This window comes from Patiria miniata, unplaced genomic scaffold (genome assembly GCF_015706575.1).
Source record: "Patiria miniata isolate m_02_andy unplaced genomic scaffold, ASM1570657v1 HiC_scaffold_3, whole genome shotgun sequence".
Taxonomy (NCBI): Eukaryota; Metazoa; Echinodermata; class Asteroidea; order Valvatida; family Asterinidae; genus Patiria; species Patiria miniata.
This window is the reverse complement of record NW_024037069.1, coordinates 17,129,033-17,145,799: the sequence shown is the minus strand read 5'-3', so window position 1 is coordinate 17,145,799 and position 16,767 is coordinate 17,129,033. Positions and strand designations below refer to the sequence as shown.

General features: G+C 40.1%; 1 protein-coding gene across 4 annotated transcripts in view; it reads right to left on the bottom strand.

Annotated features, from left to right (window-relative positions):
- Positions 1-14,380, bottom strand: part of LOC119737492 (telomerase protein component 1-like) — a 31,351-nt gene extending 16,971 nt beyond the window's left edge. Inside the window, exons 1-11 of one of the 4 annotated variants that reach the window (XM_038211894.1) lie at positions 14,241-14,380; positions 12,739-12,971; positions 10,988-11,056; positions 9,991-10,097; positions 8,500-8,544; positions 4,878-5,011; positions 4,034-4,167; positions 2,180-2,275; positions 1,814-1,906; positions 1,220-1,276; positions 805-941 (exon numbers count right to left, since the gene is read on the bottom strand). In XM_038211894.1, coding sequence (XP_038067822.1) covers positions 805-941; positions 1,220-1,276; positions 1,814-1,906; positions 2,180-2,275; positions 4,034-4,167; positions 4,878-5,011; positions 8,500-8,544; positions 9,991-10,097; positions 10,988-11,056; positions 12,739-12,942 — 1,076 coding nt within the window. In that variant the 5' untranslated portion in view covers positions 12,943-12,971; positions 14,241-14,380. The remainder of the gene's footprint in view (positions 1-804; positions 942-1,219; positions 1,277-1,813; positions 1,907-2,179; positions 2,276-4,033; positions 4,168-4,877; positions 5,012-8,499; positions 8,545-9,990; positions 10,098-10,987; positions 11,057-12,738; positions 12,972-14,240) is intronic. The other 3 variants (XM_038211892.1, XM_038211893.1, XM_038211895.1) reach the window with 3 other exon arrangements.
- Between the last annotated feature and the right edge of the window lie 2,387 nt (positions 14,381-16,767).

Below are 16,767 nucleotides of genomic sequence, written 5' to 3'. Positions count from 1 at the left end.
CTCCAAGTTCTCACAAGTGCCTGCAAGTTCTTGCAAGTCCCAGCAAGTCCTCGCAAGTCCTTGCAAGTCCCTGAAAGTCCTCGCAAGTCCCTGCAAGTCCCTCCAAGTTCTCACAAGTGCCTGCAAGTCCTTGCAAGTCCCAGCAAGACCTCGCAAGTCCTCGCAAGTCCCTGAAAGTCCTCGCAAGTCCCTGCAAGTCCTTGCAAGTCCCTGTAAGTCCTCCCAAGTCCCTGCAAGTCCTCGCAAGTCCCTGCAAGTCCTCACAAGTGCCTGCAAGTCCTTCCAAGTTCTCGCAAGTATCTGCAAGTCCTCGCAAGTCCCAGCAAGTCCTCGCAAGTCCCTGCAAGTCCTTGGAAGAGCCTGCAAGTCCTCGCAAGTCCCTGCAAGTCCTCGCAAGTCCCTGCAAGTCCCTGCAAGTCCTCACAAGTCCCTGCAAGTCCCTGCAAGTCCTCACAAGTCCCAGCAAGTCCTCACAAGTCCCTGCAAGTCCTCACAAGTCCCTGCAAGTCCTCACAAGTCCCTGCAAGTCCTCACAAGTCCTCACAAGTCCCTGCAAGTCCTCACAAGTCCTCACAAGTCCCTGCAAGTCCTCACAAGTCCCTTCAAGTCCTCGCAATTAGTCCTTGCAAGTCCTCACAAGTCCATCACGCCTCCTCCAGTCCAGAACTGTGTCAGAGGCACCCCTTTGTTATTGTTCGTCCCCTGTTACTTGTTACTGGACTTGTAATCTACTTGTGACTGAACTTGTGATTAACTTGTGATGGACTCGACTACAACACTGACGCAAACTGCAATCCAACTCACCCTGGTATTTCTTTAGTGAGAGCCTTGGAGACAGTCACGTCGGACACCCTAGCCATGATGGAGGATTTGCCTGTGCCTGGACCACCTAGAAGCAACAAAGGTACCTCCACGCCTACCCCTACCACATGCTCCTTGATCTACATAATCCAGATACAAACAACATTTGGACAGAATGAACTGGAAAACAAAAATCTACAACAAAGTAACTATACTCTTGATGGAATGTTCCCATCAGTGAGATTTATGAGCTGCATCAGAGGGATACACATTTTATACAAATTGTATACAAATGTATACAGTGACATAACAAAGATGCAGTCGTTGTGACATCATAAATGCTTGGTGGTCAAGATTCGTAGAGGTTTATCGCAGAAAACTCTAACAAAGGGCATCAATTACTCATCTAATGACATACCTGCTCCAATATGTCCGTGCGACCCAGCACAGAAACACTGCGATTCTTCATGAAAGACTGCAGAGACGAAAAACATACAATGTGAAAAATACAGAATCAACAGCGAAAGTCCTCAGTCAATCCCTCATATAGCTTGGGGAAGGGGGAAATGCTCTACTGTACATTTTTTTTTTCAAGATCATCGTCACAATTTCTTCTTCTTTTTTTTTAAAAATAGAAGCTTATTGAGTTTTTGGCTGGTGTCTTTTCCAGGACATCAGCTGAATCATGATGAATCAACATCGTGTGGACAACAATTTGTTCTCACTTATTGCCGCCATACTTTTGAATGCAGTGGAAAGAAAAAGGATGTCATTCACAGACACATTATTAAAATTCGAATCAACGTCAAATAAAACATCAGACATGTCAGAATCTGTTTAAATACCACACAACTAAATTATTGGGGGAGCAGCTTGACGTCTGTCCACTAGCCAAGAAAATAGAAACCAGTTTTCTTTGGGTTGTCAGAAAAGTGCATTAACACACTTTTATGTATGTCACGAACTGTTGAAGAAAAGGTACATGTATGGATGTACTGAATTACACAAATACCTCATGGGCCTCCTTGGCTTGCTGGAAGGGATCTAAATTGGAATCCTCTAAGGGGTACTGCTTACTGATCATCTGCTTGAAGTGCTTAAACACCTAAAAAAAAAAAGATATTGATATACATTTATTGAAATATATATAAAATTATGCAACTTTAGTCCAATTTATTTAGCCTCCAATGTGACAAAATCTAATATATTTTGAAAACACAAACACAGAAAACAGTGATCATACGACCAGATTAGATAAAATCAAATTACATAAAATTAGTTTTCAACTTCATAACACTCTGCCAAAGAAGGTTACATAAGTTTGCTTATTATAAAAGGAAAGAAAGCTAATAGTACCCAGACATGACAGTATACTTACAGTAGCTCCTAACGCCTTATCAAGTCCCTTGAACTCCACCTTGCCTTGGTCATTCATTCCGTCATATTCACACTTGTAGAAATGCACTTGGTCGCGCTGTGGACAAATGTACACAAATATACATCATTATTACCAATCACTTCCAATTAACCTATGTATGTTTTAATAACACATACACACGTGTACATGTACAAGATTTTTCAGTTCTGTCTAGATTACTAGAGCTTGCCCCTTCAACAAGCTCAAAAAACCTTCCACAATTTTTTTTTTCCATCAACAATATGTTACATTTAGTGAATTTTTACACAAATTTCATAACGTATTGACTGCTTTTAACCCTAAAAGAACTCAACCCATCAAACCCTAACGACATGTTTTGTTGGAATCTTTCAGGATGGGTACAGTACCCCTAAACTAACAGTCTTTTACATTGGGTTGGCACACCTCCAGAATTAAAGTTAGAAGTATGCGTGTGCAGTTTCCCATGTGGGTGTTGGAATTTGCCTGGATGAGTATGGTTCCTAGTAAATCATGCTGGGGAGTTAGGGTTAATATAAAATTTGGAACACCAGCTAATAAACAGTTATTTCATTCCAAAATGTCATCCGAACATTCCTCCAGTTTTGGTTAGGCGTAATTTCTGTGAATGGGACAAAGACAATATTGAAATTAAACAAAAACAAATTTTTAAAACATGTTGACACTTAAAGGTAATAGGCCCCTATACAACAATTGCAAACATCAAAAAACAAAACTACCAAATTACGATGAAAAACCTAACTTGACTGTAAGTGAATAATAGTCTCAGGCAACGTGTGAAATCACGGCACCTGGTGTGCTGTCATTTTGAAGAAAAGTGGAACAATCGTTGGAAAAAATACTGACTTTTTTCAAACACTGCCCCCATTTCCCAAATTTAGTTTGTCCACAATCGGTTACACATCCGTGAACGGGTGCAAGCCAGCTAGTCTGGTTCCCCTACCAGACTACAAGCACAGCATGTTTTCTTATTTTTGCCAGCGTCTCTGAACACAAAACTTTAAACAGGTCAGTGTAACAATATTTGCTATAAAATACTAATCCCCAAATCCATCCATTTCTGAAATTACAGCAAAAGCAAACGTTGTATAATACCTTTAGATATATTTTACTGCATCAGTTCCAAAAAAAGAAGAAATTATTATGGATTCTATGCAGAACTTTATTTGACTACTGTGTGGACTATTTTGCATGAATGATGTGAAGTTATAATTTGACACCGAATTTCCCTGTGAATGTGCACAAGTTATGAGCATCTTCTTGTGAGCACAGGCACATGGTGGCAATGACAATGCATGTACTCTTTTAACCCTAACCACCCTGAATCCTTCCAAATCCTCTTTGCCAAAGTGGTGGGTATTTGGAGGATTGAGGTTTATTGCAAAAATGCGTTACTGATTTCGTAGGATGCACTTTGTCAAGGTCTTTGGCTGGACCTTGTGTTGTTTTTGCTCTGTGATGCATAAATATAGGCCTGGATTATGCTTGAAATCCTCCATACTGCTCCAGGATGTCACTGGCCAAGCCTCAACATATTGACAGTCACTGCCGCAGGATTTTGCAGGATTCAGGCAGTGGTCACGTTCCACAGACCATATTCAAGAGATAATGGAGGAATTTGCAGGATTGAGGCTATATGATATTTTTCCATGAGGCCAATTGGAGGATTTTGCAGGATTGAGGCTACATCCTAGCAAAAAAGACCTAGGGAGTTAGGGTAAATATCGCTTTCTGATTTCGCCAGTCGGCATTCTTGCGCAAGGAGTTCACATTGCTGATGACTATCGCTGCAAAGCACCAAAAGCGTTTCCTTACCCCAAAGCGGTCTTTCAACATCTGTTTCAACATCTTCAACTTGGCTGGAGCGATGGGGTTGACGTCCACAAAGTCCTTGTGATGCTTCTCAGGAACGCTCTCCAAGAATCCTGAATCTCGGATCATAAAGAGGGCTGGATTGGGAAGAAATAAAAAGAAAGAATTATGAAAAAAAACCAAAAAACTCTCCAACTAGTTTAAACGGAACGTGCAACATTTGCTTTTGCTGCAATTTTCAGAAAGAAATGGATTTGGAGGATTAGTATGTTATAGCAAATATTGTTAAAATGACTTGTTTCAAGTTTTGGGCTTGTAGATGCTGGAGAAAGCAAGAAAACCAATCATGTTCTTGTAGTCTGGTTCCCTGACCCCACTTAAGATGAAACGGAGCAATTTATAGACTTTGGGGAATTGTAAGGTCAGAGAATCAGTCTAGCAGGCTTGTACCCCTTCACAGGTGTGTAATCAATTGCAAACAAAATGGGTAAATACAATTTTTCTTGAAAATGTCAGCCCAATTTTACAGGATGCTTTTAGACTGTTACTCCAGTAAGGTATTTTGTGACCTACTGAGGCAAAATGAGGAATGTCCATCTAAATGCTTGTTACCACTCTAGGGGCGGTATACCTTGCGCATGCGCACTATAATCATGTAGGCCCTGATTTGATACTGACCAAACCCCCAGGATGATGGCCTAAAAGCCAATGATGTGTGCTTTAACATGATGTATGTAACATGAAAAGTCAAAGGTGGGAGTTATTCCTCATTATGCTATGGCAGGTCACATATTTGAAACTGGTAAACTGGGGCAATCAACACAAATCTCATCACAAACTGACTTACAATTGAAGTTGTCCTTTCTGTATGCGCCATGCATGATCTCCATCTCGGTGACGGACAATCCGTGGACCCAGCGGTAGTCTGCCGCAATGGATTCTGGGACCTCGCTTTGATTAGGAATCCAGCCGCAACGCTCACTGCACACAAGACATGACACGAGAAAACAATGGTTATACAACCAACAAAACCACAGAAGGTATTTACTTTTAGTTTCCTTCATCAGATCATGAAGCAAATTGTGACGTGTCACGGTATGTCAAAAAAATGGTCCAAGCTGTCAGCAGGGTTGGGGTATCCCGCTCAGAAAGCAAACAGAACCGATTCCAAGGCTGAGATTGGCATCTTGACTCTACTTTTTGGAGAAATCTTTTCAATTCCAGGTCACCAAAGAATAGGTTCCAAGAACTCAAAAAAAATTTGATGAGGTATATGATAATGTTTGAGAGAAGGATTACACATCTTAAAAAAATGTGAATGTCCCTGAATTCGAGATAAAGCAAGAGAGCTCATGAGGGATATTTAAACGGGGAGTTTTTGACACATTTTTTTTCTCCATTGTTTTGTTCGATTTTTGCTTCCAAGGATATCACAAATTTCTTTGCTAAAGCCAGAATTAGAAAATGGCGATCTGGCAAAAGCAGACAGCTCTGTGAGAAGTAAAGCCATGAAACTTCCAGTCCGCCCAAAATCTAATCCTGACCGAGGTTTTTTTTCAACGAAGGGGAAAACCACGACAATTTGGCAAGACTGTGAGGTTAACTCAAAATGCCACTTCGGTTTCACTTGCATCAACATGCATTTTACATTATCATTCTTGCTGGTTAGGAATTTGTGAAGCATGCTTTAGTGCTATTTTGAAGAAAAACATTACTTACATGCATTAAGCAAGTTCAAATATTACCGTACAGCTGGAATAGCAAAGCATTCAACATTGTCATACCATGATATTAAGGTTGTGACATTTCATTGGTTGAGATTGTTCATGTGACCTACGAGTATTTCCGAAGTAAGTTCATGACCAACGCATGGACTCATAGAGTACATGACTCATGTACCCAGGGTAAAAATGAAGGTCATTATTCTCAAGATATTTCAATATTATTGTCCCTTCTGTTTTGTTCAACACAGTTGCAGACTTCACACATGGACTGGCAAGAACCAACACCAAAAGTAGCACGAGGGTTGAACAAAATGTCATTCCCAACATGACTTATATATTATTTTTCCTGCATCTCATGTCTTGTAGACTATGAAATGCCTGTGTTGACATTTGCCATGTTCAATTCAAATGCAAAATGCCATGGATCATGTCACAGCACAAAACTCACTGTAATGAGTATGGCAAAAACAAATGCATGTATATCAGGCAAATGAATGACCTCTGTAATGAAACAAGCTGAAAAGCAGCATTTAAAAATACTTGTAATACGTTATTTTGCAATGTATGCACAAGGTACAATGTAGTGTACAGGATGTACCACCTGCAGACTTTCATTCAACCAGGAGCCAATTTCACAGTGCTGCTAAGCACAAAAATCTGCTTAGCACAAAAAAGTCTGGCTTATACATGTAAAAGCAGGTTACCTGCAAAAACTTGATGTGATGTATATTGCTTGTGATTAGTATTCAGCTGTTGTTTGCTATTGCATGAAAATCACGTACAGTTTTGGTTGGTAAACTGGTTTTATAAGCCTGGCTTTTTTTCTGCTAAGCAAATTTTTGTGCTTAGCAGCGCCATGAAATTCAAGATGAAAAAGTACAGCAGTATTCCAAATAAAAAATTAAAACAGGACGAAAGTAGAACTTTGGAGGACACAATCAGGATAAAAGTAGGATTTTTTCGGGCTTTTTAGTCAGGAGTACATGCACATTGTAGTTTTTGTTTATACTCACATGCCAAATGAAGCTTATGATGCTGTGGACATGGGTGATACCACAGCATCAAAAACCTCATTTGGCATGTTCTACAGATACCGGTAATCCCAACACTTGTGCTCCATCCTTAAAGGGAATATACATGATTGGCTTTTGCTGTAATATTCAGAAATGAACTATTTGAGGGGTTAGTATAATAGATCAAATATTGTTAGACTGACATGTTTGAAGGTTTGTGTTCGAAAATGCTGGAAAAAAACAAGAAAAACAAAAATGTTCAAGTAGTCTGGTTCCCTGACTCCACTAAATATAAAATGGATCAATTTACAGATGCCGGAAACTTGTAAGGTAACGGAACCAGTCTAGCCGGCCTGCACCCGTTCATGAATATGTAACCAATAGCAAACAAAATTTGGACTGAAAGAAAAATGGTTAATTTGGAGCAGTAGTTGAAAAATAGTTAGGTTTTTCCAATGGTGGTCGGCCGGCCACCGTTGGAAATTTTTACAAAAATACCATTTTCTTGAAAATGACTTCACACCAGGTGCCATAATTTTACAGGATGCTTTAGACCGTCATTTACCAACATCCTAGCAAGGTATTTCGTAAAAACTAGGTAGTTTTTTTTTCTGATTATTGCAAATGTTGTATATTCCCTTTAACTAAGCTTTTACGCATGAGCCCTTCACTGTGTGATTTACATATATGACAGTGTGTAACACTGTTATGAAAAATATTCAATGAGATTTCTTTTTTGTCGGAGTTGTGGCACAAAAAGTAGGAAAAAGTAGGAATTTCAAAAAAAAAGTAGGAAAAAGTGGGAGCAAGTGAAAAAAAAACAGGAAAAAAACAGGAAAAGTAGGAATACTTGAAAGCCTGCGCCTGAATAAAAATGTACCCATGTATTTTGTTGCAAACACATGTGCATGCAGACAGTGAGATTAAATTTGAGTTGGTACCTGCAACGGAAAATAATTTGTTTGGGCAAATATGGTCAATGGCGGATGAATGTTTAATACCCCATTTTTTAATTTCACTTCTCTTTTGTGCTCTGCATGTATGTATCTATCTGCCAATTTGTTCTTTTTTTTAAAATTAAAATGGAGTGCAGTTGAATGCTCTGCTCTACTAAAAAAACAGAAGCTTGGTCAACATCTGAAGAAAGAACTCAAAAGGTAAACCACCAAGGTATAACAATATAAGTTTTTTTCATGCAAAAGTGCTCAATTTGATTAGGATTCGAATGGCAAATTGGATTCAGATAATCTGCATACTGTTAGTTTTATAGACTTCCATGCTCTTCCATCAACTTTTAAACATAAATGTATTGTTAATAAAACAAATTCCATGCATATTCAGAAAAAGCCATTTTTGCAATTAACTATTCTGTTTTAATCACTGTTACTTCAATAAGATCTTCAAGGCATCATTGAAAGCATGCATCTCGATTGGGCAAACGCACTATGTTGGAGGGACGTCATGAACAACAATGTTGCAATAATCGCTGTGACATTTTTTTAAAAGCTTTTTTACACATGTAGTTCCTCCGTGAAGCAATTCGACACGAAAGAAATGAATGAATTTAGGTGAGAAAAAAACAAAACAAAAACAAAAACGGACTGAATGCGGACGTGGGGCCCAGATCTCTGGAGCAGTTACCCACCATGTAAATGAATCTGCCCAATTTCTTTATTTTGAATAGCAAAATTTAAAGCGAAACAACTTTGCTCTGTACATTGTAACTTCATACCCTTCACTGGTTCCTGAAAAACATGAAGCTGGGAAAAGAGTAGGGCTGAAAGACAAAGAGGAAACAAAAAAAGAATGTCGAGAAAATAAACACCAATATCCCACAGAGCCTCAACTTTTTACATGTTTTCTGCAGTGGAGCAGACAACAATATTTTATGTAGAGTAAAGCCAAGTTCATGTAGCTCCAAAATGAGAATGATGGAAATATTTTCTCCATTTGTTGTTGTCAATAAATGATTCGCTAAGTTTGATGGTTATGACAAGTATAACAACTGACTAGGAAGCCTAATTTCTGACCTTTTAAAATTCTGCGGTGAAAAATTCCATCATTCAAAGTCTTTGAATCTAAAAAGCTATTAAATATTGATCACTTTTTCCTTAATTTTTTTTTTTCCATTTCAATGTAGAGTAGGTTCATTAATTTCAATCAATAAAACAAATTTAATGAAATTGTTGACGACTGTCCGAATTTTTTTTTTAGGAAAATAGTCGAGGCTTATATTGAATCGCAGAGAGTTGGATTTCAGCAGGGAATTTTTTGTTTAGTAATTTTTCTTGCTCTTTCAGCAGTCGGTGGGAGCTTGGTGGTCACATCAAGAATAAGAGAAAGATTTTCACTCAGAAAAACAATTACACTTCGAAACAATTAGTCCACGACTGGAATTGGATTTTATTCCGCAAATATGGCCGGTCCCTGACAAGCGCGGAAAAGCTGCAGTGATGGCAGAGGTCGATATCAACAAGATGTTTCAAATCCAGTCTGTGGGGAACTTTTAGTAGGTAGCGCTGCCGAAGTCCCTAGACTGGATTTGCTTCAGTGAAATGAATCAAACTCCAATCTTGGACCAAGATAAGTGAACATTTACAACTGGAGAAAAAGTACAATTAACTTAATTGAGTTCAGCAAAGAGAAAGGGTGCATAAACCAACAATAACCTGTCGTCCATGGATAATAAACCGTCTCAACAACTTTGACAATTGCAGTTGAAAAGACTCAACCCTTTACTTCTGAAGCAAGGAGAACAAAATATCTTGTGGAAGTTCATCTGTGTTGGTATTTAGGTCTTAATCGAGTGCTATCACAAAAAACAATTCTGGTCCAAGGAAAATAACATTTGATTTCTTGCAGACATATCCGTGTCTAACACAACAAAAGCCATTATAAGAGAAAACTGTGGTATCGGTACCACGCTTGCACACGTATAGATATCACACATTTAAAGTGATTTAAAGTGATTCACAACAGTGTTTGTCACCGATTTTTTTGCCAGTGCTTGCTTAGCATAGAACATTTTCAAGTTTGCAAAGCTGGTTAGGAGAGGAATCTGCTAAGCACTGAAAATTATGTGTTGAGCAGAACCTATTAGTTACCAGCCAAAACTTGTGACTGGAACCCTGATGAATGTTATTCTCGCATCTCCATGAAATTAGGCCTGGTATTCTACTACCCTTCACCCTTTTTTTGGGGGGGAGGGTTTGACTATTTTTACCTTGTCAAATTGAGGAAGAACGGCATAACGTTGTCTTGGTAACACCTGTCAATCTCTCCCAGACATGTTCGCAGCGTCTCTTCTGTTGTGGTGTCCTTTGGAACTCCCTGGATTAATAGCGACGGAAAGAGGTCAAATAAAAAGGATGGTGGGTGTTCACTACTTGTACTACATGTACAGTGTAGCTTCAGGTTGCATTCCCCCCAAAAATTGGTTCACCTTGTTTATTTTATTCCTCCTTTCTTCCTTTTTTGGACGCCTGCATCCCTCTGAATAAAGGGGTTTTGTTTTGGTCACAAACAGATCCGCTTTGGGGGCAGACTGGCTACCGGTCCCTACATTATTGATACTGATAGTCAGGCCGGAACCGGCCTAGCCTGCAAGCACGGAATTATTGCCTGGCAGCCATTCATTCAAAAATGTAAACTCATAATTCAATAAATAAACAAAACTCATAATTCAATAAATAAACAAGATTTTTTTGGGTCGCTGTCTCAGTCAAAAGTGAACAACTTTTGTATTGCTAGCAAAATAGCTACATTTTACAAAAAAAAACTTTTTTTTTCATCTTTGAGTCTACGAGTAACAAAAAAATGTATGCTCAATCCACATTTATTATGAAAACAAATTTACTTAAGTACTGTGAAATCTCAATAAGTCAAACCTCAAGGATCAGGCTCAAAATTTGACTTAAGCAGAGTTTTGAGTTATTACGCAGGGTTGTATACCAATGTTATACTACTGAAGGGAATGGATACTTTGTTTGACTTACAGTTGTTTGAGTTATCAGAGTTTGACTTATTGAGATATCAATGTATTACAACTTGATTACAACAGAGTTAGGCTGGCCAGAGTAAATTGGATACGGCTTGAAATTACACACAAGTCTATGGTAGACGCTGCAGCCACTTCACATAGACTCGTGTATCATTCCAAGCCGCAGCTATGTAATTCAGACACGGATGGCTTTACTTATTAACTTGAACAATGAACTCACCCATCTGAGGTCACAGTCGACAAGATGGAGTCTCCTTTTCTCACACCATACACGCAGATCGGGAAACACCTGCAGAGGGATGGATGTCACAATGTATGACAAGTCAAGTCCAAGGTTTCACACAGGAATTTGGTTTTATACGAGGGTTGTTTAGATCATGGTACGTATACACCCAGACTGGGACCGTGAGTGCATAAAAACGTGCAAAATTACTACTGACGTTTTTTTACTCACCATTTGGCTAATTAATGCCCACACAACACATACATCAAAATGCTGTAGTTGCAAGCATGTCACCTGCAAAATTTCAGACCTTAAATCCAATTTTAAGGCAAGGATTTGGCAGTTCAAAAACCACCCACATCAATCTCCATGCTCTGAAAATGGGTGTGTGATTCCCAATGTTTTCTGGGTAGGTGTAGGAAGAGCCTTGCAGCTTACTTGTGTTTTAATCAATGGCCAAATGAACATAGCGCCCTCTGCTAAAAAATGAAACATTTTGCATTCACTCAGATCAACAAGAGGGCACTGTTTTATCTACACGATGAAAATGTTATAGCTGAGGAGTCTTTTTTCACAATGCATTGCAGTACACATCAATGTGATGTCTCATGTATGGATTTCGATAACTCTCTGCAAAATTAGAATTAAAAGCTGAAATTTTGGTGATGCAATGCTCACAACAGCAACTTTGCTAGGCAGAAGTTTCGGGGATTATTGAAGAAACTGTAGTGAGTAAGAAGCTTGCACATTTGATTCACACTGGTTTTATTATGCAGCACAAAGTTTTGCACGATATGGATACCTTAAGTTTTGGGACTCTCATACACAGTATTGAGAGTCCCAAATTTTCGGACTAGTATACACCCTGACTTTTGTTGGGATGGTCCGAACTCAAGCCTGTTTGAACTCAAGCCTTCTACTTCCAGAACTGTAAGGTTTTTACAAACCTTATAGAAAGACACTCAGCTGTCTCTCTCATCATTTGCCGACGACTGAGGGAGCTTTAATTCTCTTGACCAACTACAGCGCAGCTTTCATTCCGAGAGTGTCTCTGTGCCTCCCGCGATGAAATGAAAGCCACGCTGTGGTTGGTCAAGAGAATTAAAGCTCCCTCAGTCGAAGGCAAACGCCGAGAGACGGCCGAGTGTGAGAGTCTTGTGATCCTGATGAACAAAATTCTGGTAAATTTCACATGTGTGTTTGACATTTTAGGAATTTCAATCTACCCTAGAGGTGCCTATCCACATCAAGATAATACTTGTGAAATATTGAGGCCCAACATTTCAAGACAGGAGGGTTTGGAGGTCGGAAAAAATTGAGAATTTTCTGCTACAGCAACTTCAATTGGTCTTTCTGTAAAAAAAAAACCTTACAGTTTAGGAAGTACAAGCTTTCCAACAAGTCGGTGCGTATTCGGCAGTGTAACCAAAAAAGTTTCTTGTCTAGGCTTTTTGAAAAAATGAAGTTGGCCCCCCTTTTATTTCCAAACTGGCAGATTGATTCTTTCATCTATTCGACTCTTTTGCCGATACAAACATGTGTCAAAAGGAGCTGTTACGATTTCTACATAGCTACAATTTTGTTGGAAACAAATAAAAAGACAAGATATTCACAAAATGCACAAAATATATTGCAAATGTATGAATTACAAAAAAAAAGTGGGCGGGAAAAAGGAAGCGGGAAGGGACAAGAAACTGGTTTATATTTTTAACTTCTAATACGTACACCCCTTCCACAACAGGTCCTACCTCTTTGACTAATATTTCTCGCTCGGCGTGAAAGTCCCGGAACGTCGAGGATACAAAGATCCTGACTGTCTTCCATCCAGACCGTCGGATGACCAGGCTCTTGTCCTTGTTGCGCTGGATGTCGATGGTCCGGCTGACCTGGTCCCACATCGTGTTGATGTCAGACTGGTAGCTGACGGCCGCGTTAGACGAGCCGCATCCCATGGTGGACTAACTGGAAAGAAAGGCCAAATCTAAGCTGGTGACACAAGACTGAATTCGCCACAAGACTTTACAAGTTAATCACGTATCATCTTGGCGCAATTTCATGGCTCTGCTAACATGACAAATGCATTACCTGTGCAGATTATGGAGGGTCGAGGATATATTGGCCCTTATTCCATTTCAAGAATCTAGTGAGCTGAATGTTTCAAGCTTAGCTGGAGTTACCTCAGCCCTATATTTTTATCATATGACAACCTAGCTGGAGTTACCTCAGCTATATCTTATCATTGGGTACGTTCCAACGATAAAATATGGGGCTGAGGTAACTCCAGCTAATAACAACCCAATGATAAAAATATAAGGCTAAGGTAACTCCAGCTATTTCAAGCTATAGGTTAGTCTGTTCTAGGTTGTGAAAGTCATTTTGGAATGAAACAAAAACTTCCGCGACTCTAAAGCCCCTATTTCCAACCCCCCCCCCATTCCCTCCAGGATGCCCCGCCCAAGACATGGGGATTGTCATTCATCTCTCTGAAAAAAGAGTCTGATGGTTGATATTACAGGGGAACACTAGCGTCAGTGGCGTACGTATGGTTTTCTTCCCATGGGCCGCATACTGGCATAGACCCCAAGTACCAATACGCAAATAACAATTTTTTTTATTTGAGTGACCAAAATCCCAACCCTGGGGCATGAAAACGGAAAAAAGTTGCAACCTGACGCCACTTTTTTCTTCATATATCGTCTCAATAAAGGTCATTCATTGCAAAAATGATGATAATTAAGACATGAATTTGGTAGGCCTCCTGAAAAATATTTCAAATTTTGTTAGGAAATATTTGGAAAACTTTTGTACACAATCGCGGAAGTGGCGTCAGGACATATTGCAACATTTTTTCCATGAAACCCCCCCCCCCCCGACATCAAACCCTGGCCAGCGCAGGGGGGGGGGGGGGGGGGGGGGGGGGAGGGGGGAGGGGGGGAGGGGGGAAGGGGGAGGGGGAAGGGGGGGGTAATTTTATAAACACATAATTTGATCGGAACTAAAGAGGGCTTCGTTCTATTCTAAAGCTAATGCTAATTTTAAAATAGGCAATTGCCTATTACTATACTCATGTAAATGGGGCCCCCTTCCAAAACCAACGTTGGTGGCGCTGTCCCCACGTGTCACTAAAAAAAAACCACAAAGACACTAGACATGCTACTAGCTAGACAAAAGTAGGAAATAAAACGTAAGAATTGCGCACATGTCGTGGTCGTCACGACAAGAGAAAAAAAAACAGCAATAATGTACTAACTATGTAGTGCTTGTGTGGATTGCAAGATCCGGATTAATGACTTATTTATGACATGTATGATGCAACATCTGCAGCACTCAGCTCAGTCATATTAAACGTTGCTATGCCAATCACAAATGAATTAATGCGAGGTATTAGTCGGATCCCAAACGACCGGGATATTTCTCTATAGTTTAAGAAGTATTGGTGCTAGACATAAAAAGCGCCCTCTTTCATTCTTTTTACCAGGTTGAACCTAGCCGCGGATATGGGCCTGACTTCGGGCCTCGACTCAGCTTCGAACTCAGCCCCAATCCCACACCACAACATACAGTCTAAAACACATGCAGCACAGGAAGCTTCACGATATCTTCGTTAATTTGCGGATCATTTTGGGAATGAATGGAACAAATTACAGTATTCAAAACATAAAAGACATCAACTGACATTCGAATAAAAATTGTTAAGAAAATATCTACATCAAATAAAAGTAACTTCGGACCATCATTTAATTTCCAACCATGGCTTATAAATATATATATAGGCCTCCTTCGGGCATGGGGCCCGTGTAGGTTTTTTTTTTCATACAAAGTCATGCTGGGGAAAGTTGACATTTTTATTGCATATTGCAAGATTATACCACTGGACACACATCATTGTGAATAAGGCTAAATTGGTCCACTAATTATGGCCAGCCACCTCAAAGCAAAATATGGCATCGTTCAAGTCCCTAATATTTTGGGTGGAGTTTAGGCAATTTAACAGAAAGTGTATGTACCCATCGTACCACTGGGCATACTATAATTTTGGAGCCCACTAGTTATGGCCAGCCATTAATGAAAATGACATTTTGTTTCCCTATAGAAAGCAACAAATAAAAGTACTTGAGGTATGTCAAACATCATACATGCATAAAATTAGCAAAACAATCAGACAATTACGTTCTCAGCAGGGCAACTCATCCCAGTGGCGAAGCACGTCATATTTATTGGGGGCGGGGGGGTAAACATTTCTTGAAAAGCCTGCACTTGCACATCCAAGGTGAAATGTGGATGCTTTTTTTCTCCGAACACATGGCCTCCGGAGGGTGGGGGTGGGGGGGGGGGGGGGGGGGGGGGCTGGTACCAACTGTCGATGGGAGCACTGTTCAAAACCGACGATGTACTTTTTGTACACACTAACGGAGTATGATGCTTTTCAGGGAATTTCAGGGAGACACAATGTGTGAAATTTCAAAAGGCCGATGGCACAAAAAAGGCAGCATTTTTTTTTTTAAGGACATTGTTCAGAAAAAAGGGCACTTCTTATAAAAAGAACTCCAAGAATTATTGAGGGGTTAAGCCTCACGTGGCATTTGTATAGAAAAGGGCAGTCTTTACAAAATATGGGGGGGGGGAGATGCTGATGTTTTTTACACAATATTTTCATAAGTTATTTGAAAGAAATTTGTCTTTTATGTTTTATTTTCCCGGTATTCGTTATCTCCCTGTGCTACATGTATTTTAGATTTTATGCTTCTGTGCGAGTTCGGGGCTAGAGCCGCAGCCCGAAATTGTGCCCAAATCGCGGCTAGTTCGTTCATTCATTCATTGTATTCAGTTTTATTAGGCCCTATTGGTTGTTCTTCTTTGTGGTTAACACTCTGCAGCTTCTAGACTGAGCAACCTTGAAACTGATCAAGGTGCCACTGTTCCAGCAAGGAGGGAAGTCCATTATTCTGAAAGAGCGCCCTCATTAATTCCGTAAATTTAATGACGTGACCCCGTCGCACGTACGTCGGGTGAACATGGTCAAGTCGGGGAAATCCCTGCAACTGCAATTAAGGGCTAGCTTCGTCTGAAAATGTGCTTCCGGAAGGTGATATGTGATACTATCTTGTCTGGAAAGATTCTTAGGTACAACTAGTGTAATACAGGGCCACTCCATTCCATAGCGGCTGCGTGGATTCGCAGTCAGTTTTCTATAGCGCCCTCTATTGATTAAAATTTACTTCATGCCCATCCGGCCGGCCGGCCGCATATATCCGCGCATCAAAAAGCGCCCTCTATTGATGAAAATTAACTTCATGCCACCACAGTATGCATGCCACCCGCGCTTTTCTATAGCGCCCTCTATTGATTGAAACTTACTTCATGCCCACTCCGCATCCGCGCATCCAGGCATCCAATAACGCGCCCTCTATTGATGAAAATTTACTTCATGCCCACCCCGCATCCGCGCATTCGCCCATCCACGCATCCAAGACAGGGTAGGTTGGGGTTGGTTTTAGAATATTGTACTATAATGTATTAGGCTTACCTTCACATCGATATCTGCACAAATCCCATATGTACATTGTCATGTATAAGTTTGAATTAATTATACTCGTCCCAATGCACAGCGCAACCACACCGCAATAAAATAGAAGTTCCATTCCACTGTCCCAGGGTAAATAGAACTTCCATTGCACGGTCACACTATTCGTGGCCCTGACCAATCAGATGACAAGGATTTATTCAGGTGTTACATAAGATAATGAATGGAACATTCAATATTTCACCTAATGAAA